Source organism: Kogia breviceps, chromosome 17 (genome assembly GCF_026419965.1).
Source record: "Kogia breviceps isolate mKogBre1 chromosome 17, mKogBre1 haplotype 1, whole genome shotgun sequence".
Lineage (NCBI taxonomy): Eukaryota > Metazoa > Chordata > Mammalia > Artiodactyla > Physeteridae > Kogia > Kogia breviceps.
Genome location: NC_081326.1, coordinates 42437390 through 42460938, shown reverse-complemented (window position 1 = coordinate 42460938; position 23549 = coordinate 42437390). Strand labels below are relative to the sequence as shown.

Sequence of the window (23549 nt, the reverse complement as noted above, 5' to 3'; positions counted from 1 at the left end):
GCATACAACCTACTCACACATCCTCCCATACACTTTAAATCATCTAGATTAATTATAATACCTAATACAATGTAAATGCTACGTAAACAAATAGTTGCTGGTGCAGGGCAAATTCAAGACTTGCTCTTTGGAACTTTCTGGAATTTTTTCCCTGAGAAATGCAATAGAAAACTGAAAGTATTTGTATTTAATTTCTGATTACTTTAATTGAATTTTTTTGGTAGATTTGCCTCTATCAACAAATTTGTTTATGTGAATATTAAACTTATTCAAAGTTCTCTAGAGAGTATGGGAAAGCCAGAGGCAACACATAAATTTTGTGCAATTCATCCAAGTGTATAACTATATAATAATGGAGAATTGAATTTTTCTATGGATTTTTATAAGGACAAAAGACATTTTTAAAAATTGCTTATATGAAGCTTGAAGTAAATGATATTCTAGTTTACCAATGTATTAATGGAAACTGAGCATCTAGACTTTATTGATAAGATAATGAAAATGGTGCTCAGGAAAATCATTCTCATCTATTACCCATGTCCATGAATGAACTGCTTACTATATTTATATAGACTCTATAGTAATCAAGACAGTGTGAGTCTGAGGAACTAAAAATGATTTCAGGGTAGCTGAAATATGAGAGAAAAGAAAGTGATTCCAGAAGCCAGGCTGAAAAAATTGAGAAGAACTGTGAAAGCAAAAGGACGGTAGCCATTAAGAAATTTTAAGCACAGTAGTACCAATCCAGTTTACATTTTAGAAATATCATGCCCAGAGGCAGTGTAAAAAAAAAGGTTTGGAGAGAAGTACCAATGAAGACTGAAAAGAAATATTCAAGAGATAATGTAACAGTAGAATCTAGAGTTGGATGAAAGTTAAGCATGTTGTCAGGGTTTCTAGTTTGGATTAAAGGTAAAAAGTGGAATTTTTCACTGAAATAGGAAATATATAAGTAGGAACAGATTTGAGGTTTAAGATAAATTCAGTTTGGAACATTCTATGGGACATATAAGTGAAGGTCCATTTTGCTCTTGGTGTTGGAGCTCAGGGGCAAAAAAAAAAGAGACTGGACCCTAAAATAGCATTTTATGAATAAATAGCATATAGTGATAACTAAATCCACTAGGAATAAAATTACCCAAGGAGAGACAAGGACTAAAATAATGAAAGCCTGGGAAACTCCAATTAAAAATCTGGAGAAAAAAAAAAAAAAAATCTGGGATGGGTAACAGAAATGAAGTCACAAGAGGAGCCAGAGAAAGGGTGCCAGAGAGACAGGAAAAGAATCATCAAATATAACAACTGAGTGAGGATTTAAAAAGATAAAAGTGTCCACTGGATTTTGCAAAAATGATGTTCCTAATGACCTCTGCCAAAGTGTTTACAATGGCATCATGGAGCCAGATTCAGTGAAGAGGTATAAATATTAACTTGTAAATTTAAAAGGGATGGAAGAGCATATAGATTGGAAACAAACAAAACTCTCTACCTGTAGATGACATGATTATCTAGATAAGAAATCCCAAGAAATCTACTAAAAAAAAACCTCCTGTAATTAACAAATGAAGCAAAGTTGCAGAATACAAGATCAATACACAAAAATCAATTGCACAATAATGAATAACTAGAAACCAAAATCAAAACCACAATAACATTTATAAATGCTCCAAAGAAAATAAAATATTTAGGTATAAATCTAATAAAACATATATAGGGTCTACATGCTGGAAAAGCATAATGCTGATGAAAGAAATCAAAGAAAATCTAAATAATTGGAGAGACACACTGTGCTCATGGATTGGAAGACAATATGGTAAAGATGTCAATTCTCCCCAAACTGACCTATACATTTAAGGCAAATTCTGCCAAATCCTAGCAAGGCTTTCCTAAACAAGCTTATTCTAAAATTTATCTGGAAAGAAGACTATTTCAAATAGCCAGAAACAATTTTGAAGAAGAATAAAGTAGGAGGACTCATTCTTCCCAATGTTAAGCCTTACTATATAGCTACAGTAATCAAGACAGTGTGATATTGACACAAGGATAGATATATTAATCAAAGGGACAGAATAGGGAACCTAGAAACAGACTCACATAAACATGCCCAACTGATTTTTGACAAAATGGCAAAAGCAATTCAATGGAGGAGGTTCAATCTTTTCAACAAATGGTAGTGAAACAAGTGAACATCCACAGGCAAAAAGATGAATTTCAAACTAAACCTCATACCTTATATTAAAATTAACTCAAAATGGATCACAGATCCATTTTGTAAAACTATAAAACTTTTAGGAAAAAACACATAAGAACTTTATGATCTTCGGCTAGGAAAAGAATTCTTAGATCTGACATTGAAACCACAATGCATAAAAGGAAAAATTAATAAACTGGACCTAATCAAAACAGAAACTTTTCACTCTCTAAAAGGCCTTGGTAAGAGCATGAAAAGACAAATTAAAAATTGAAGCTATTTGGGGCTTCCCTGGTGGCGCAGTGGTTGAGAATCCGCCTGCCGATGCAGGAGACACGGGTTCGTGCCCTGGTCCGGGAAGATCCCACATGCCGCGGAGCAACTAAGCCCGTGAGCCATGGCCGCTGAGCCTGTGCGTCCGGAGCCTGTGCTCCGCAACGGGAGAGGCCACAACAGTGAGAGGCCCGCATACCGCAAAAAAAAAAAAAAAAAAAAAAAAAAAAAATTGAAGCTATTTGAGAACCACATATCTGATAGACAGATCTTATGTCTAGAATATATAAAGTACTCTCAAAATCAGAAAATGAGCATAAGAACAGATATTTCACTAATACATGTGGCAAATAAGCATATGAAAAGGTGTTCAACATCATTATCCATATGGAAAATGCCAATTAAAACCACAATGAGACATCACTACATACTTATCTGAATGGCTAAAATTAAAAATAGTGACAATACCAACTGCTAGTAAGGATACAAAAAAAACTGGATCACTCATACACTGCTCATAGGAATGAATAGTGGGTATAGCCACTCTAGAAATTAGTTTAGCAATTATTTTTTAAAATAAAAATGAAATTACCATAGGACCCAACAATAGTATCCTTGGGCATTTATCCAAGAAAAATAAAAACGTATGTAGGCATAGAAATCTGTACATAAATGTTCACAGTAGCTTTATTTGTAATACCAAAAACTAGAAACTACCAAAAGGTTGTTCAATGGGTGAATGGTTAAACAATCCATGGTGAAAATATACCTATACAGTAGAATACTACTCAGTAATGAAAAGGAACAAACCATTGAAACGCACAGCAACTTGGTTGAACTTCAAGGGATTTATATTAAATGAAAAAAATCTATGCTCAAAATATTACATACTGTATGATTCCATTTATATTTGTTATCTTCAAAATAAAATTATATAAAATGAGGACAGGTTAGTGGTTGCCAGGGATCAGGAGGTAGGGAAAGCGATAGTACAGTTAAAAGGAGTAGCACAAGGAAGCCCTGTTATGGTGATATACTTTTATATCTCGATCACGGTGGCAGTGGTTTCACAAAACTACACATGATGAAATGCAAAAACAAAATGAAAAGGCAGCCAAATAACTGTATTTGCAAACAATATATCCGATTAAGGGTTACTACCCAAAATATACAAAGAATTTATGTAACGCAACATCAAAAACAACCCAATTAAAAAAATAGGCAGAGGACCTGAACAGACATTTTTCCAAAGAAGATATAAAGATTACCAACAGACACATGAAGAAATGCTCAACATCATTAATCATCAGGGGAATGAAATTATCAAAACCACAATGAGATATCACCTCACACCTGTCAGAACGGCTATTATCAAAAAGACAACAAATAACACGAGTTGGTAAGGATGTGGAGAAAAGGGAAGCCTCATGTACAGTTGTTGGGAATGTTAGTTGGTACAGCCACCATAGAAAACAATAAGGAAGTTCCTCAAAAACTTAAACTACCATATGATCCAGGAATCCCACTTTTCCAAAGAAAACAAAACACTAATTTGAAAGGATATATGCACCCCTATGTTCAATGCAGCATTATTTACTACGGCCAAACTATGGAAGCAACCTAGGTGTCCATCAATAAATGAATGGAGAAAATGTAGTATAAACACACATACACAAAATGAAATATTACTCAGCCATAAAAAAGAATGAAATCCTGCCACATGCAACACCATGGATGGACCTAGAGGGCATTATGCTAAATGAATAAATCAGAGAAAGACAAATATCATATGATTTCACTTGTCTGTGGAATTCAAAAGCAAAACAAACTAACAACTATAACAAAATTGAAACAGACACATAGATACAGAGAACAAACAGGTGATTGCCAGAGGGGAAGGGTGTGGGAGAAAGAATGAAGAAGGTGAGGCAGATTAAGAGGTACAAACTTCCAGTTATAAAATAAATAAATCAAGGGGATATAAGGTACAGCCTAGGGAACACAGGCAGTAATACTGCAACAATTTGTATGATGACAGTAACTAGACTCATCCTGTGACCATTTTGTAATATACAAAAATATAGAATCACTATGTTGCCCACCTGAAACTAATATAATAAGTTAATTATACTTCAATTAAAAATAATTAAATTTTTAAAAGAAAAATACATATGAAAGTAAATATAAATCTCACTGGTAAAGGTAAATATACAGTAACTGCAGTGGATTAATTACTTATAAAGCTATGATGTGTGAAGGTTAAAAGACAAAATTAGTAAAAATAACTATAACTACAATAGTTGAGGGATACACAAGATAAAAAGACGTAAAATGTGACATCAAAAACATAACACATTGTGGGGGATAAAAATGTAGAGCTTTAGAATGCATTCAAACACACGTTGTTATCAACTTAAAATAGGCTGTTATAAACATATGCTGTTATGTATAAGCCTCATGGTAACCACAAAGCAAAAACCTACAGCAGATATGCAAAAGATAAAGGAAGGATTCTAAGCTTATCACTAAGACAGTCATCAAATCACAAATGAAGAGAGAAAGAAGAAAGGAACTACAGAACTGCCAGAAAACAATTAACAAAATGGCATTAAGTACATACCTATCAATAAATACTTCAAATGTAAATGGACTACATTCTCCAATCACAAGAAATAGAGTGGTGAAAGGATAAAAAAACAAGACCTAACTATATGTTGCCTACCAGAGACTCACTTCAGATACAAGGACACAGACTGAAAGTGAAAGGATGGAAAAAGATATTCCATTCAAATAGAAACATTTAAAAGAAAGCTGGGGTAGATATACTTATATCAGACAAAATAGACTTTGAAAGAAAGATGGTAGTAAGAGAAAAAGAAGGGCATTACATAATGATAAAGGGGTCAATCCAACAAGAGGATGTAACATTTGTAAATATTTATGCACCCAATATAAAGCAATTCCCTAGGGGAAGTAAAGATGCTACTCATAATTTATAGGGAACTCTAAGTCTCATTTTTCATAGAAGGAATCTACAGACAGAATCTAGACTACACTATCTGCTAGTATCATCACCACCATCACTAACCGGTAGTAGTGCAAGTGAGGGAATCAATAATAGTACAATAAATTCCACAACGTAAGTCAGCAATTCTGAGCCCTTACTCCATGTGTGAAAAGGTAGCTGTTTTAGGCCATCTGGGCTGCTATAAAAAAACACCACAGACTGGGTAGCTAATAAACAACAAATTTATTTCTCATAGTTCTAGAGGCTAGGAAGTCCAAGGTCAAGGTGCCAGCCTGGTCTGGCGAGGGCCCTTTTTCTGGTTCACAGCCAGTGCCTTTTCATTGCATCCTCACGTGGCAGAAGGGGTTAGGGATCTCTCTGGAGCCTCTTTTAAAAGGCACTAATGGGGGCTTCCCTGGTGGCACAGCGGTTAAGAATCCGCCTGCCAATGCGGGGGACACAGGTTTGAGCCCTGGTCTGGGAAGATCCCACATGACGTGGAGCAACTAAGCCCGTGCACCATAACTACAGAGCCTGCGCTCTAGAGCCTGCAATCCACAACTACTGAGCCCATATGCCACAACTACTGAAGCCTGAGCGCCTAGAGCCCATGCTCCACAACAAGAGAAGCCACCGCAATGAGAAGCCCGTGCACCACAACAAAGAGTAGCTCCCGCTCTCCACAACTAGAGAAAGCCCGCGTGCAGCAATGATGACCCAACACAGCCAAAAATAAATAAATAAAATAAATTTATTTTAAAATTTTTAATTTTTAAAAATAAATAAAAGGCACTAATCTCATTCATGAGGTCTCCACTCTCAGGACAAGCATCTTCCCAAGGCCCCACTTCCTAATACCATCATCTCTGGGGATTAGGGCTTCAACATATGAATTTTGGGGGGACATATTCAAACCACAGCAGCAGTCAACCAGATTAATCCAGCCTCAGATAAGAGAATTAAAGTGTTAAGAAAATAAATAAAAGGCCATGTAAATATTGTTAATAGCCTTAGCAAAACTTCCAATAACCAATTTCCACCACATCAAAACATGCAAGGAAAGAGGATAGGCAAGATTGCTCTGTAACTCCGAGCACTAACCAGGATTTAAAAGCACATATTGTGTTGGCCAAAGAGTTTGTTCAGTTAATGAATATGTTGTTCAATAAAGTTCCAGGTGAAAATGAAAAATGTTTTTACTTAAAACCAAATGAACTTTTTGGCCAACCCAATACATTAACAAAAAGCTTAGTTTTTTACATCAAGTTTTGAATGGTACTTATAGTTTAGGTTCAAAAGATTTTTTAAAGTTTTTTTGTTTGTTTGTTTTTATGAATAACAAATATCACTTCTATAAAGAGCCTTACAAATGGTTACATTTATTAGGTCAAAAGATTTTGAAAGTTTACTTTCTAGGTGGCACAAAGGCCAGCATAAATTAGTGCTTTAAAAATAAATTTACTACTCTCTTTAGGTTGAAGAAGCTTTTTGCAAGACTTATTATTAACACAATGAGCAGAGAAAGCATACACAATCAAAGAATAAAAGAACTATGTAGCAAGTCTTGCCCTAGTTTACAGGTGAGGCCTACAAAGGATGAACAAAAATATGCAAAAGGAGAAGAGCACATAGTTAAATGTAAGTTACTGGTAAGGTTTTCATTCTTGAACCATATGCTGGGTCCACAAGTATTTATTAGATTAGCCTAGAGTGGACAAAACTAGCTAAATAAACAAGTCAGACCTGGACCACTAGTGATAATGTGTCATGAATCAAATTCTGTGTCTCGGGCTTCCCTGGTGGCACAATGGTTGAGAGTTCGCCTGCCGATGCAGCAGACACGGGTTCGTGCCCCGGTCTGGGAAGATCCCACGTGCCGCGGAACAGCTGGGCCCGTGAGCCATGGCCGCTAAGCCTGCGCGTCCGGAGCCTGTGCTCCGCAATGGGAGAGGCCACAACAGTGAGAGGCCCGCATACTGCAAAAAAAAAAAAAATTCTCGAGTCCAAAAAAGAAAAAGAAAACAGTTCAAATCTACAGGATCTGCAGGTGGGTATGACTGACACAGATATGTCTCTCAGAGTAAAGAGCATATTTACTAAGTGAAATATCAATATACTAAACTAATTCAGACTGGACATCAAGGTGACTTTATCTTACCTAACACTACAACTTGGTCACCTGCACATCAAAAAAATCTCTATAATTAAAAATGATCACAAAGACATGTTAAGGAAGTATACTATAACTGTTATCAAAAGAGTCACAATTGGGCTTCCCTGATAGCGCAGTGGTTGAGAGTCCGCCTGCTAATGCAGGGGACACGAGTTCGTGCCCCGGTCCGGGAAGATCCCACATGCCGCAGAGCGGCTGGGCCTGTGAGCCATGGCCGCTGAGCCTGGCTCCGCAGCGGGAGAGGCCACAACAGTGAGAGGCCCGCATACCGCAAAAAAAAAAAAAAAAAAAAAAAAAAAAAAGAGTCACAATCATTATAAATCATTTTTTCTAAGTAGCTTTCGTGGAAATTATATAAATATCTTGCAATGCATTTCAGTGCATTGACAAGTAAAATTAAAATCAACAAATGTTAGAATTTAATTGAACTTTACAAACTACACATGCCTTCTTATCAAGAAATTCAGCAATATTGTTTTTTATAATGATGTTTTCTGAACAAACCTCAGATTTCTAACTTTTAAATTTCATTTTATTACATTCTCATACAATATTATTTCTAACAGATTCATACCTATAACTCTAAAAGGCCCCTTCATTTAACCTACCATCCCATACTAATTTTATTTAGAAAATAAGTCTTTTCTTCATTGTGCATCTATAATAATTTGAAATAATATAAATCAAATATGGGCTTACTCAATTTTACTAACACATACATAGTTTTTTAACTTAATTTCCTATTATACTAATCAAAGCTTAAAATAGGAAAATAAACTATTTTTAAATGTGTTTCATCTATAATGTTTTTACTAAGAAATTAATTCCAATCACTAGCATAAACTCAAGTATAACTCTCCAGGGTGTACAATGCTGAATAATTTGTCCAAATGTCAACTGCAATTTTCAAAAATCCTTTCTACCTCAAAATTTTAAACATCTGTAAAAAATACTTGTTTTGAGAGTGGTTTACATTCATGACACTTGACCTTTTGCTGTACACACCACAAAATTCAAGTCTCAAATACCATATAAGCAGGAAATCTGATCATTCCTGCAGTAGCCATCTGCATGGTCCAATATCAAATATTAGTTCTAGGTTACACTAAGTCATGTGTTACAAATCTTTTTCTGCAGCCTCTATAATTAGTTGTAATTTGCCTCTTTTAAAATGTGTTTCTTATGGGACATCTGGCCTTGAAACTTCCACCTTCCCATTGAAAAAACACTTAGTGTCTGGATTTTTTTTTTTTTTTCACTTAATATGGAGCACTGCATGGGTGGTATAACCAAGTCCAGACTTCTTAAAAAAAAATTAAATTCCAGGAACAGATGATGATTAAGAACCATTTAAGTATTACCAAATATAAATGTAAAATAAAACTTTGTTGCACATTAACTATCTACAGATTACTAAATCAATCTCCCAGATATTTAAAGTTCCCAAAATAAATTTTAATGAGAGTATAACATTGGTCTACTCACTTCCAGGAACTACATTAGTTAAGTTAAATTGCATAATAAAGGTTTGGAATTAGAGATTTCACAGAAAGAAAAACAGTTTTGAGTCCAGTAGGTTCATATAACACTCAAAGTATCTACTGCAAATAGGAGATGATTTTAGCAATTTATAAATAACCGTTACTCATTTCCCAGAAATTGAAATTTAATAATACTCATCAATTCACTTGGTTCTAGAAAGGCTTCCTTAAAACTGAAAATTAAATACAGGCTAAGGAAAAAGTAATAAAAATGAAAGACAGAGACATTACTTTTATACAGGATAAAAGTGGAAAAATTCATCACAATATGCTGCTGCCCAAACCTGTCTTCCTAGAGTAGAAAATTTTTGGTAGAAACTCCTTAAAAATCACTATTATACCTTAACAAAAAGACTGAAAAGAAATGTAACATGGGTCAGAGAAGAAAGAAGTCAGAAAAAAATCAGTTTCTGATGACAAAACTTCAAAGACACAATGAAATTAGGTATGAAGGGAAATTCAATATATTTTCATCTTCTCAAAAAATAACCTGAGAAATTTCCATCTCACTTAGAAATGTCACTTTGCAAAAATTCAAAAACCTTCACCTAAAAATTGGACACAGTCAGGCCCCATTTCTAGCAGATATAGGTAATAAGCAATATGCATAATCCCTATTAAGGCTATGATCAGATTAAGTAAAATGAGCATGAAAATAACCATTAGGATGTTTTATCCAAATTTAAGAAAACCCTTTTGCAATTATGTTACTTTAATAGGTATGTAAAAAAAAATTAAGTGTATGAGCTAAGATTTGTTTATGTAAAACCTGACACATCCCAAAAGTTAAAAAAATATCAAATACTAATAACTATTAAAATTGGTTAACATAAACAACTAGGTTCAATAATTTCTTACCTGTATCCCATCTTTAAGTTTCAAAATACATTCCATTGTATTGATGGTAATTACCACTGGTTCTGAACCCAGTTTTGTCCATGGTACATGGATCCTCAGTTCGTGAATATGTCCACTTAAAAAAGTGAATGGTAATTTCAATTCCTTAAAACACAAAATATTAAATAAAATTTAGTAAGTGCTTAATATTTTTTCATTCTAATATCTAAAATACTTTCTGAAAAGAAAAACAAAATTTCCAACACAAAAATATTCTGGAAATTACTTTTCATCAAAAAAAAAAAAAAAGCATTGAGATACGTTCGGTAGATTACTCCTTTCTGCCCGTGGACGCTACCGAGCAAGCATCGTTGACGTCTCCCTCCTCCACTGCCGTCACGTCTAAGTCAGAGTCTCCAAAGAGCCCGAACAGCTGAGGCAGCTCTTCATCAGAGGTTTGAGCTTTGAAACAACCAATGAGCGTCTGAGGAGCCATTTTAAGCAATGGGGAACGCTCACAGATTGTGTGGTAATGAGGGATCCAAACACCAAGCACTCCAGAGGCTTCCAGTTTGTCACATATGCCACTGTGGAGAAGGTGGATGCAGCCATGAATACAAGGCCACACGAGGTGGATGGAAGAGTTGGGGAACCAAAGAGGGCCGTCTCAAGGGAAGATTCTCAAAGACCTGGTGCCCACTTAACTGTGAAAAAGATTTTTGTTGGTGGCATTAAAGAAGACACTGAAGAACATCACCTAAGAGATTGTTTTGAACAGTATGGGAAAACTGAAGTGACTAAAATCATGACTGACCAAGACAGTGGCAAAAAGAGAGGCTTTGCTTTTGTAACCTTTGATGACCATGACTCCATAGACAAGACTGTCATTCAGAAATACCACACTGTGAATGGCCACAACTGTGAAGTAAAGAAAGCCCTATCTCAGCAAGAGATGGCTAGTGCCTCATCCAGCCAAAGAGGTCGAAGTGGTTCTGAAAACTTTGGTGGTGGTCGTGGAGGGGGTTTTGGTGGGAATGACAGCTTTGGTTGTGGAGGAAACTTCAGTGGTCGAGGTGGCTTTGGTAGCAGCGGCAGTGGTAGTGGATATGGTGGCAGTGGGGATGGCAGTAATGGATTTGGTAATGATGGAAGCAATTTTGGAGGTGGTGGAAGCTACAATGATTTTGGCAATTACAACAACCAATCTTCAAATTCTGGACCCATGAAAGGAGGAAACTTTGGAGGCAGAAGTTCTGGCCCCTGTGGTGGTGGAGGCCAATACTTTGCCGAACCACGAAACCAAGGTGGCTATGGAGGTTCCAGCAGCAGCAGTAGCTATGGCAGTGGCAGAAGGTTTTAATTACTGCCAGGAAACAAAGCTTAGCAGGAGAGAAGAGCCAGAGAGGCGACAGGGAAGCTACAGGTTACAAAAGATTTGTGAACTCAGCCAAGCACAGTAGTGGCAGGGCCTAGCTGCTACAAAGAACACATGTTTTAGACAATACTCATGCGTATGGGCAAAAAAACTCAAGGACTGTAATTGTGACTAATTGTATAACAGGTTATTTTAGTTTCTGTTCTGTGCAAAGTATAAAGCATTCCAACAAAGGGCTTTAATGTAGATTTTTTTTTTGCACCCATGCTGTTGATTGCATGATCATGACGCTGAATAAATGTGTCTTTTAAAAAAAAAAGAAGGCAGCATCAATGGACTTCCCTGGAGGCACAATGGTTGAGAATCCACCTGCCAATGCAGGGGACACGAGTTGGATCCCTGATCCGGGAAGATCCCACATGCCTCACAGCAACTAAGCTCGTGCGCCACAACTACTGAGCCTGTGCTCTAGAGCCCACGAGCCACAACTACTGAAGCCAGTGCGCCTAGAGCCCGTGCTCCGCAACAAAAGAAGCCACCACAATGAGAAGCCCGTGCACAGCAAAGAAGAGTAGCCCCCACTCTCGCAGCTGGAGAAAGCCCACGCGCAGCAACAAAGACCCAGCACAGCCAAAAATAAATAAATAAATTTATTTTTTTTAAAGCAGTATCAAATAACTTGTTAAACTATAGTTAATGATAAACTACAAAAACGTATTGTGCAAGTTACATTTAATAAGCTACTTAACCTGTGTAGGCCTCTATTTCTTATTTTGCTAAATGAAAATAGTATGATTGTAAGGCAAGTTTAAAGAGGAGAATGGAATTAAAGATAGGAGAATGACCTGACAAAATAAAAACGGACCAACTTTGAAAAAAAACTTATTGAGCTTCACCTAATTAAAGATTGTACCTGGGTACTATTTGGTCATAAATTCTAAGTGTTTTCTGACTGGTTTCCATTATTATTAAAAAGGTTAGACGTATGCTAACGCATGTATATGGAATCTAAAAAAACGGTACTGATGAACCTAGTGGCAGGGCAGAAATAAAGACACAGACACAGAGAACAGACTTGAGGACACAGCAAGGGAAGGGGAAGCTGGGACAAAGTGAGAGTAGCATTGACATATACACACTACCAAATGTAAGATGGATGGCTAGTGGGAAGCTGCTACATAGCACATGGAGATCAGCTCAGTGCTCTGTGATGACCTAGAGGGGTGGGATAGGGAGGGTGAGAGGGAGGCTCAAGAGGGAGGGGATATGGGGATATATGTATACATATAGCTCTGAGTCACTTTGTTGTACAGCAGAAACTAACACAACATTGTAAAGCAATTATACTCCAGTAAAGATGAAAAAAAAAAAAAGGCACTTCCTCAAAAAAAATAAAAAAGGTTAGAAATAAAAACATAAATGTTACCACAATCACTTTATATTAAATTGTTTCACCTTCAGATAAAATGTTACAAACCAACAAAAGAAAAAAACAAATTGTATTTGGACTATATATCAATCACATTATTGTAACTCTATTTGTGAAAGTTAAGTTAAATATTAAGCTATTCGTTCATCTAAGAATTGTCCACCTACTTGGTTTAGCAACATAGTAGCAATATAGCTAAACATATACAGACAGTACAGCAAAGTGGTTAAGACCAATAACTCTAGAGCAAGCACAAGTGGATTTTTTTTTTTTTTTTTTTTTGCGGTACGCGGGCCTCTCACCGTTGTGGCCTCTCCCGTTGCAGAGCACAGGCTCCGGACGCGCAGGCTCAGCGGCCATGGCTCACGGGCCCAGCTGCTCCGCGGCATGTGGGATCTTCCCAGACCGGGGCACAAACCCGTGTCCCCTGCATCGGCAGGCGGACTCTCAACCACTGCGCCACCAGGGAAGCCCGCACAAGTGGATTTAATCCTACCTCTGCTACTTACTAGCACAATGACAATAGGCAAGTTGTATTAAGGTATCTGTGTCTCAGTTTCTTTATCTGTAAAACTGGATAACAGTAGTGTGTTTGAGGATTAAATGAATTAATTTATATAAAGCACTTAGGACACTGTCTTCATCAAAGAGCAATCAATATAAAGATGCTAACTATTTATTATTACAAATGTATAAGCCTCCTTTATGTCTTCACAAGTTTTTATAAAGGGTAGAATACTAAAAATCTATTTCTACTATTCTAATGGAATGTCACAATTTTTAAACAGTTCTCATTATTTCATTAATTTTAAAGATGTGGTAATTTCTCCCAGCATTAATCAATGGGACAGATTATATTTTGATCAGTGTCTATAACGAAGAAATGTTTACTGAGCACTTACTGTGTACTACACACTGCTTTAAGCACTTTACCTGCATGCAAAATTTAATCTTTGTAAGTACCCCAAAAAGTAAATACTATTATACCCACTTTACAGATAAAAAATCTGAGGCATGGAAAGGTCAACTAACTTTCAAAAATGACTCAGCTAGGAACACCGTGACTCGAAACCAGAAACTATGATGCCAGAGCCCTTGCTCTTATCAACAACTATACTGCACCTAACTTTCATTATGAGCACTGAATACATTTCCATTGGTTATACATCCATTTGGATAATGTTCCAATGACATCTCCATCTCTACCCTTGACTTGTGTAACAATGATACATTTGTGAAATGGCTACCAAAACCGTAGTCTATGGGCACAAATTGGCTTTTCTTAGGGAGAAGTTAAAAGACACCTGAACCAAACTCAAGACCTTGGTATCACCAGAATGCTACTAATCATCTGAATAACTAACAAAACACTAACACAAGAGGTAGCATTCTACATTAAAACATGGAATTCTGAACCATATGGCCCATGTTGGAGATCCAACTGGAGTTCAACACTTATTAATTATCTGACTATAAGCAAGATCATTTCCATTTCCTCATCACAGAGTTGCTGTGATAAACAACACACTTATGCCTTGTAAAAGGCAAAAAGAAAATACTGACTGTTATAATAAATGGATCATCCTGAGGTAACCACAAAGAAATGATTTTCTTTTCATTCCTTTTCCTTCTCAAAATATACTGTACAACTTAAAAATATTCTATTTACTTGTAACTACTCAGAAATACACTGTGAAAAATACATTCCCTAAAACCAGAATATCTACGGCTACACAAAGGATATAGTGATGAAAAATTTAATTAGAGGATTGACTAGTTCTCATAAATATAATTCTAGGTAAGCAATTAAAAAATATTCTCACACAGAAAAAAGGGATACTTGAAAAATTAATAAAGCAGGCCACAAAAGCAAAAATAGATGAAAAGGACTACATCAAACCTAAAAACCTCCACAGAGCAAAGAAAACACTCAGCAAAGTGGAAAGGCAACCCACATGAGAGAAACTATTTGTAAACCATATTATCTGATAAGGGGTTAAAATCTAGAATATATAAAGAAGTATGACAACTCAACAACAAAAAAACAAATAATCCAATCTTTAAAATGGGGAAATGACTCGAATAGACTTTTTCAAAAAAATGTATACAAATGGCCAACAAATAGAGGAAAACATGCTCACCATCATTAATTGTCAGAGAAATGCAAATCAAAACCACAATGACATATCATCTCACACCTGTTATAATGGCACCTATCCAAAAAAAAAAAAAAAAACCCACCACAGGAAGTGATAAATGTGGTGAGTATATGAAGAACATAGAACCCTTGTGCACTGTTGGTGAAAATGTAAAATGGTGCAACCACTATAGAAAACAGTATGGAGATTCTTCAATTAAAAACAGAATTACCATATGATCCAGCAATCTCAGTTCTGAGCACAAACTAAAAAGAACTGAAACCAGGATCTTGAAAACGTATTTGTACAACCATGTTTTTTGCAGCATTATTCACAATAGTCAAGAGGTGGATACAACCTAATGTCCATTGAAAGATAAATGCATAAAGAAAATGTGGTATATATACATGATGAAATATTATTCAGTCTTTAAAAAGGAAATTCTGTCATATGCTACAACATATAATGAACCTCAAGGACATTGTACTAATTGAAATAAGCCAGTCACACAAAGACAAATATTGTCTGATTCCACTTCTATAAGGTACCTAAATTAGTCAAATTCTTAGACACATAAGTAGAACAGTGGTTGCCAGGGGCTGGGGGAAGAGAGAAAAGGGAAGTAGTTTTTCAGAGGGTACAGAAGTTAAGTTTTGGAAGATGAAAAGTTCTAGAGATCTGTTGAACAACAATGTATTGGGTTGGCCAAAAAGTGCATTCAGGTTTTTCTGTAATACATTATGGAAAAACCCAAAGAAACTTTTTGGCCACCCCAATATATATAATTAACACAACTATCCACTTAAAAATGGTTAAGATGGGACTTCTCTGGTGGCACAGTGGTTAAGAATCCGCCTGCCAATGCAGGGGACACATGTTCGAGCCCTGGTCCAGGAAGATCCCACATGCCGCAGAGCAACTAAGCCCACGCATCACACTACTGAGCCTGTGCTCTAGAGCCCGTGAGCCACAACTGCTGAAGCCCACATGCCTAGAGCCCATGCTCTGCAACAAGACAAGCCACCGCAATGAGAAGCCTGTGCACGGCAATGAAGAGTAGTCCCAGCAACTAAGACCCAACGTGGTAAAGAAAAAAAAAAATGGTTAAGATGGTAAATTTTATGCTATATGCTTTTTACCACAAAATAAAAACGAAAGTAAGACAGGACTTCAAGAATTCTAAGTTAGAAGGTTGGCAAATCCTCTCTCCAGAAAGCAGTGACAAAACTGGACAAAGTTATTAAAAACAACATAAATCTCAGGGGCAATAAGGGAAGGCTACCCTGAGGTCACAACAGCAGTTGGTGCAAGAAACTAAACAGAAGACCAGCCAGAAAATTAACAGAGAAATCCAGAACACAAGACAGCCAAAGATGGCCTTGCTATGACCTCAGTATCCCTGGTAACCTGGAAAGCTATATGTATGTGCCAGGCTGTGCTTACTTAGACGACACTGGAGAGGCCCCTAACAATCTACTCATCCTTGGTTGACCAAGAAGCCTTGTAAACAGAGTAAGTGTAAACATAGATCAGATATGTAAACTCCTTGAACTTTGAAAGCATTATCCAGTACATGTATATGTCCCATGCCAAAGAGCAGAAGCCTTATTGGTTCAAAAGTTTAAACAACCTCTAGCCAATCACTGGCTGATGACTCAATTATAATGACCCAGGGGTAATCCCCAGAAAGCCAAGCCTAAAAACAGAAAGAATTGGGAGAGAAAAAAAAAAAAAAAACCTGAGCACAGTCATCAGAAGCCACACACTGCAGAGGAAACAGACACCACAAATTTAGCCCAGGCAAGTCACTAAACAAATACATAAACCAATAGCAACAACAAATATCCCCAGAGGGAAGGAATCAGAATGCAGAGTTGCTAAAACATATTATCCAAAACGTCCCGTTTTCAACTAAAAATTGTGAAACATGAAAAGCATGCAAAGTAGTCAACAGAAACTATCTCTGAGGATGCTCAAATGTAGGACTTACTACACAAGAACTTCAAAACATCTATTATAAATATGTTCAAAGAAATAAAGGAAACTATATTTAAATAATTAAAGGAATATATGACCACAATGATTCATCAAGTAGAGAATACCAAGAATGAGATAGAAATTATTTTTAAAAAATGAAAAGAAATTTTTAAGTTTAAAAATAAATGAAATTTAAAATTCACTGAAACAGCTCCACATCAGATTTGAGCTGGCAGAAGAAAGAATCAGCAAATCCACACCCAGACATATCAAAGCAAAAACTTTGAAAGCCTAGGACAATAAGAAAATCTTGAAAGCAGAAACAGAAAATCAACTTGTCACATACAAGAAAACCCTTAGTAGATTAAAAGCTAACTTCTCATTACAAACAATAAGGCAGTGAGATGATATATTTAAATAACAAAAGAAAATAACCAGCAACCAAAACTCCTATATCCAGCAAAAGTATACTTCAAAAATGAAGGTGAAATAAAGGCATACCGAAATAAACAAAATCTCAGGTAATTCTTTGTAACAGAATACTAAAAGAAGTTCTTTGGACCAAAAGGAAGCAATACCAGATTGTAACTCAAAGCCACACAAACAGCACTAATAAAAGTATATATGTTGATAATTATTAAAAGACAGTATAAATGTTTTCTTCCTTTTTCTTCTGATTCAAAAGGCAATCACAAAAAACAATTATAACGTTGATATATTAGGTTTATAACAAAGAAATGTAATATATGTGAAAACAGTACCACAAAGGAGGGAGAAGAAATGAAGCTATAGTGGAGAAAGTTTCTGTACTTTAATGGAATAAAGTTAGCATTAATCTCAAATAGACTGTGATAAATTACATGCATATTGTAATCCTCTAAGCAACCACTAAGAAAACAACTCAAAATAAATTAAAAATCAAAGGAATTAAAATGCAATACTAAAAAATATCTACTTAATAATAAAGAAAGTGGCAAAGGATTATGAGAGAAACAAGACATGAGACACTTAGAAAATAGCAAAATGGTAGACAGAAATCCAACCATATGAATAAAAACATAATGTGAATGGATTAAATATTCCAATCAAAAGGTAAAGACTGCTTCCATATCCTGGCTATTGTAAATAGTGCTGCAATGAACACTGGGGTGCATGTGTCTTTCTGAATTACGGTTTTCTCTGGGTACACTGCCAGTAGTGGAATTGCTGGGTCATACGGCAGTTCTATTTTTAGTTTTTTAAGGAACCTCCATAGTGTTCCCCATAGTGGCTGTATCAATTTACATTCCCACCAACAGTGTAAGAGGGTTCCCTTTTCTCCACAACCTCTCCAGCATTTGTTGTTTGTAGATTTTTTGTTTTTTTTTTTTTTTTTTGGCAGTAAACGGGCCTCTCACTGTTGTGGTCTCTCCCGTTGTTGAGCGCAGGCTCCAGACGCCCAGGTTCAGCGGCCATGGCTCACGGGCCTAGCCACTCCACGGCATGTGGGATCTTCCCGGACCGAGGCACAAACCTGTGTTCCCTGCATCGGCAGGCGGACTCTCAACCACTGAGCCACCAGGGAAGCCCTGTAGATTTTTTTATGATGACCATTCTGACTGGTGCGAGGTGATACCTCATTGTAGTTTTGATTTGCACTTCTCTAATAATTAGTGATGTTGAGCATCTTTTCATGTGTTTGTTGGCCATCTCTATTTCTTCTTTGGAGAAATGTCTACTTAGGTCTTCCGCCCATTTTTTGATTGGGTTGTTATTTTTTTTGACATTGAGCTAAGTGAGCTTTTTTGTATATTTTGGAGACTAATCCTTTGTCAGTTGCTTTGTTTGCAAATATTTTCTCCCACTCTGAGGGCTGTCTTTTCATCAACAGAGGAATGGATAAAGAAGATGTGGTACATATATACAGTGGAATATTACTCAGCCATAAGAAAGTAATGAAATTGAGTCATTTGCATAGATGTGGATGGACCTAGAGACTGTCACAGAGAGTGATGTAAGTCAGAAAGAGGAAAACAAATATCATATATTAACACATATATGTGGAATCTAGAAAAATGGTATAGATGATCTTCTCTGCAAACCAGAAATAGAGACACAGACATAGAGAACAAACAATGCCAAGGGTGAAGGGTGGTGGGGTGGAATGAACTGGGAGACTGGGATAATGATACTATGTATAAAATAGATAACTAACAAGAACATACTATATAGCAAAGGAAACTCTACTCAATGCTCCGTGGTGACCTAAATGGGAAGAAAATCCAAAAAAGAGGGGATACATGTATATGTATATTTTGCTATACAGCAGAAACTAACACAACATTGTAAAGCAACTATACTCCAATAAAAACTAATTTTTAAAAAAAGGCAAAGATTGTCATACTGGATTTTAAAAACTAGTAAGATCCAACTATATGCTCTCCACAAGAGACATACTTTAGATTCAAAAACACAAATAGGTTGAAAATAAGAAAAAATTTTTTTTTCATTTTAATGTATCATTTTTCTGTATAGATACAGATAACAGATTGGTGGTTGCCAGAGGCAATGTGGTGGAAAGTGAAGAAAATGGGTAAAGGTGGTCGAAAGATACAAGCTTCTAGTTATAAAATTTTAAAAGTCCTGGGATATAATGTACAGCATGGTTGAGTACAGTTAATAATACTGTATTCCATATTTGAAAGGTGATAAGAGAGTAAATCTTCAAAGTTCTCATCACAAGAAACAGAACTTTTTAAACTATGTATGGTGACAGATGTTAACTGGGCTTACTTTGGTGATCATTTTGCAATATATACAAATATCAAATCATTACATTGTACACCTGAAACTAATATAACACTATATGTCTTTTACACCATAATAAAAAAAATTAATAAAGATCCTAGGAAGTCATGTGATCCAGTTTCTTGCCTTGAATACATCAAGTTACCATATTTTCTTGCTATTTAGGGAAATGGTATGGTATTCTATTTTAGGCATATAAAGAATTTTAATTTCTATGATCTTAATTTCCAGCAGTATTTTCCCCTGGTTTTCATATGAGTGTTCTCCAATGCAAATAAGTAACAATTAAAAACAGTTTATCCCAGTCATAGGTTGAAAATACAGCAGATGAAATTTTAAAGAATTGTTGAAGCCAAATAACATGTCTGTAAAACTTTCAAACAGTGTGGTACCAGGCTTGAAGAAACACAACACAAGGCAGAAGTGGTAAGATAGTTTAAAATGCAGTGTACTGGGCTTCCCTGGTGGCGCAGTGGTTGAGAGCCCGCCTGCCGATGCAGGGGACACGGGTTCGTGCCCCGGTCCGGGAAGATCCCACATGCCGCAGAGCAGCTGGGCCCGTGAGCCATGGCCGCTGAGCCTGTGCGTCCGGAGCCTATGCTCCGCAACGGGAGAGGCCACAACAGTGAGAGGCCCACGTACCACAAAAAAAAAAAAAATTAAAAGTTTGGTTCTGGGACTTCCCTGGTGGCGCAGTGGTTAAGAATCCGCCTGCCAATGCAGGAGACACGGGTTCGAGCCCTGGTCCAGGAAGATCCCACATGCAACTAAGCCCATGCGCTACAACTATTGAGCCTGCTCTCTACAGCCCGTGAGCCAAACTACTGAGCCCACGTGCCACAACTTCTGAAGCCTGCACGCCTAGAGCCCATGCTCCACAACAAGAGAAGCCATCGCAATGAGAAGCCTTCACGCTGCAAAAAAGAGTAGACCCCGCTCGCCGCAACTAGAGAAAGCCTGCGCACAGCAACAAAGACCCAACATAGCCAAAAATAAATAAATAAATAAATTTATATATTTTTAAAAAAAAAACTTTGGTTCTTCAAAGGACACTATCAACGGAGTCAAAAGGCAACCCACAATGGGAGATGATACTTGTACATCATAGCTGATAAAGGATTGATATCCAGAATATATAAATAATTCCTACAACTTAGTAACAAAAAAACTTTTTAAAATGGGCAAAGGACTTGAACAGACATTTCTCTGAAGAAGATATACAAACAGCCAATAGCACAGGGAAAGGCTAAAAATAACAAACTTACCAAGTAACAGCAAAAAATGTGAAGTAACTGGAACTTCCACACATTACTGGTGAGAATGTAAATTGGTACAACCACTCTGGAAAACTATGTGCCAGTATCCATTAAAGCTAAATATATGCCTGCCTCCTAGGTATGCATCTAAAGGAAATCAACACCTCTGTCCAATACAAGAATGTTCATAAGAGCTTTCTTCATAATTGTCAAAAGCAGAAAATATCCAAATGTACCTCAAAAGGAAAATAAATACATAAACTGTGAATCTTTATACAATGGAATACCACAAGGCAATACAAAGAATAAACTGTCATTCATTCAAGAACCTGGGTTAATCTTGGCCATAATGTTAAACAAAAGAATTCAAACACAAGTGATTCTCATTTACTTAAGTTTCAAGAACAGGTTCAAGAATCTTATCTGTGTTGATAGAAGTCAGAATAGCAGTCACTTGTTTTAGGGGTGGGGTACTAATTACAAAAAGGCAACGAGAGCGTTTTGGGGTGCAGGAAATATTTTATTTCTTGATCTGGATAGTGGTTACACAGGTGTATGCATATGCAAAATGTGAGCTGTATACTTAGGATTTGTGCTCATTAAAAAACAATGAAAATATTAAGATAATCAACATTGGAGAGAGGAAGGGGAAGAAACCAAGAATATTATTTCTCAGTGTTAACTCCAGGTTATTCCATACTACAGAAAGCAGTGGAATATAACTAGAAGTTACTAATAACATCCCCATCAGACTGTCTTCCCTTATCTCCTAAAAAGCAGTTGGTCTCTGACGCCTGAGTTTCCAGAGATAATTTTTGTATTCTCAAGCCTAAAAGAATTGCCTGGAATATGTTAATAATAAGTGTACTAAGTGAATTAATAAATATATGAACTTTGAAGTTACAGTTCATTTACATCAGACCATTCCTACGTTAAAAAAAAAAAGAAACTAAAAAAGTGATTAAGAAAGAAGTTTTCAACTATGCTGGCATTCTCAATCTGTCTGTCTATTCAATATCCTGAGGATGTCATGGGTAATGTCATTTTTCCCACTAAGAGAACTTTCCTCAAGATGTGACCTTGCTGTCTTTCGCACTCCTTCGTTCCCCAAAAAGGAAAAAGGGAATATTTTCCAGCGTCATACAGAATCCTAGCAATGTAAATTAGCATATTCGGTAAAGCTTAAGAACTGAGTAACAGGGTGAACAATTCTGACAAGAACAATGAAATTATTTTTCTCTCTGTTGCGGCAATTTGGGGGATTATGATTCTAATAATCCATCACTAGTAACAAACCGTAAAAAAAAAAAAAAAAATCTGTAAAGCAAGGTCTCTAGTTCAAGATAGCCCAAAATACATTAGCAGAAAAACTAAGCTTTTAAAGCATAGTCAGAGTGTAGGAAAGCACATATTACTTCTAAGCAGGCTGAAAATGTTTCCAGTGACAGCTACACCGCTTACCTGCTCCAGCACATCCAATTTTAACTCCAGCTTGCTGAGAACCACGTCTCCGCCCCATAGTGAAAGCTGTAGATCTGACGGCTTTAAGTTCTTGATGTAGCGATTCACATAGCTCATTAAAATTGGAGTTACATATGACTCCAGCATTCTTTAAGGTACAGAGGAGTCAAAGTCAGAAGCTGAAAGGGATAAAGACAGAAACATTAGAGGTAACTGAGTCTGTGGTGCATTTCTTAAGGAAAAGGCATTTCTCAGGAAGGGCTGAAGAGGCCGAAAAGCAAGTCCCCACCAAAGCGGCCGCTCGCCTTCTCCTAGAAGCAGAGAAAACTCAAATGGACTCTGCTCCAGCCGCGACTGCCTCACTGGTACAACTCCCCTCAACTCGCCTGGAGAGAAGTGGGAGGAAGAGGTGGTGACCTAAAGAAAGCGGGTCCCCTGGAGTGGGAAAATGAGGAAGGGCAGGCTCGCCTTTGGCCGCCGCACCCCTCCCTTAGCCAGCCCAACCGCCCCAGGAGGCCCTCGCCCCCCGGAACCCGGCCGGATCTACCACCGTAGAAACAGAGCCAGGAGCAGGCCGTACGCCTCTCGCCGTATTGCACCCTCGGGTGACACTCACGCCGAAGAGTACCGTGGCGTCTCCTCCACCTCCCGGTACCCGGCACCAGCCTGAGGGGGCGGCGGAGCTCCCGTACCGCGCCACTTCCGGGTGTGCGCCGCTCGGTGCTCGAAACAAACTAACCCTCCACCGCCACCACTCGACTCCGCAGCAGGGCCGGAGTTCTCAAGCTGGAGAAGCCATTCAGTGCGTCTTCTAAGAGGACACCGCTGGCGCTCGGCCAGCCTGCGTCTCCGCTCCCACCCCGCTAGTGGTTCGCACAAAGCTCTAGGAAGTGCGCGGGGGAGGTGGGCGGACCGGTAAAGCGGAGACACCGGAGATCCGGAAGTGGTGCTCGGGCAGGAGCAGCTGAGGTGGAGAACTAGTCCGAGTGAGGAAGCACGGAGGGCCAATAGGTCCGATGAGGAGGAAGGAAGCGAGCGGGTCCTAGTGTTTAAAGACCTGAAAACCAAGTGGTTTTTGTTTTTCTTAGGAAATGGAAGGCCTGT

General features: G+C 37.4%; 1 protein-coding gene and 1 pseudogene across 11 annotated transcripts in view; one reads left to right on the top strand and one right to left on the bottom strand.

Moving 5' to 3' along the window:
* VPS13B (vacuolar protein sorting 13 homolog B) overlaps positions 1-23340 on the bottom strand; it is a 774679-nt gene extending 751339 nt beyond the window's left edge. For 7 of the 11 annotated variants that reach the window (XR_010837425.1, XM_067017180.1, XM_067017176.1 and 4 more), the window contains exons 1-3: positions 23062-23340; positions 22446-22624; positions 10044-10187 (exon numbers count right to left, since the gene is read on the bottom strand). Coding sequence is in view for 10 of the 11 variants with exons in the window: in XM_067017180.1 (XP_066873281.1) it covers positions 10044-10187; positions 22446-22592 (291 nt within the window). In the remaining variant the exon portion in view is untranslated. The other 4 variants (XM_067017181.1, XM_067017177.1, XM_059042447.2 and 1 more) reach the window with 3 other exon arrangements.
* On the top strand, positions 10382-11382 carry LOC131744184 (heterogeneous nuclear ribonucleoprotein A1-like; annotated as a pseudogene).
* Positions 23341-23549: the final 209 nt, after the last annotated feature.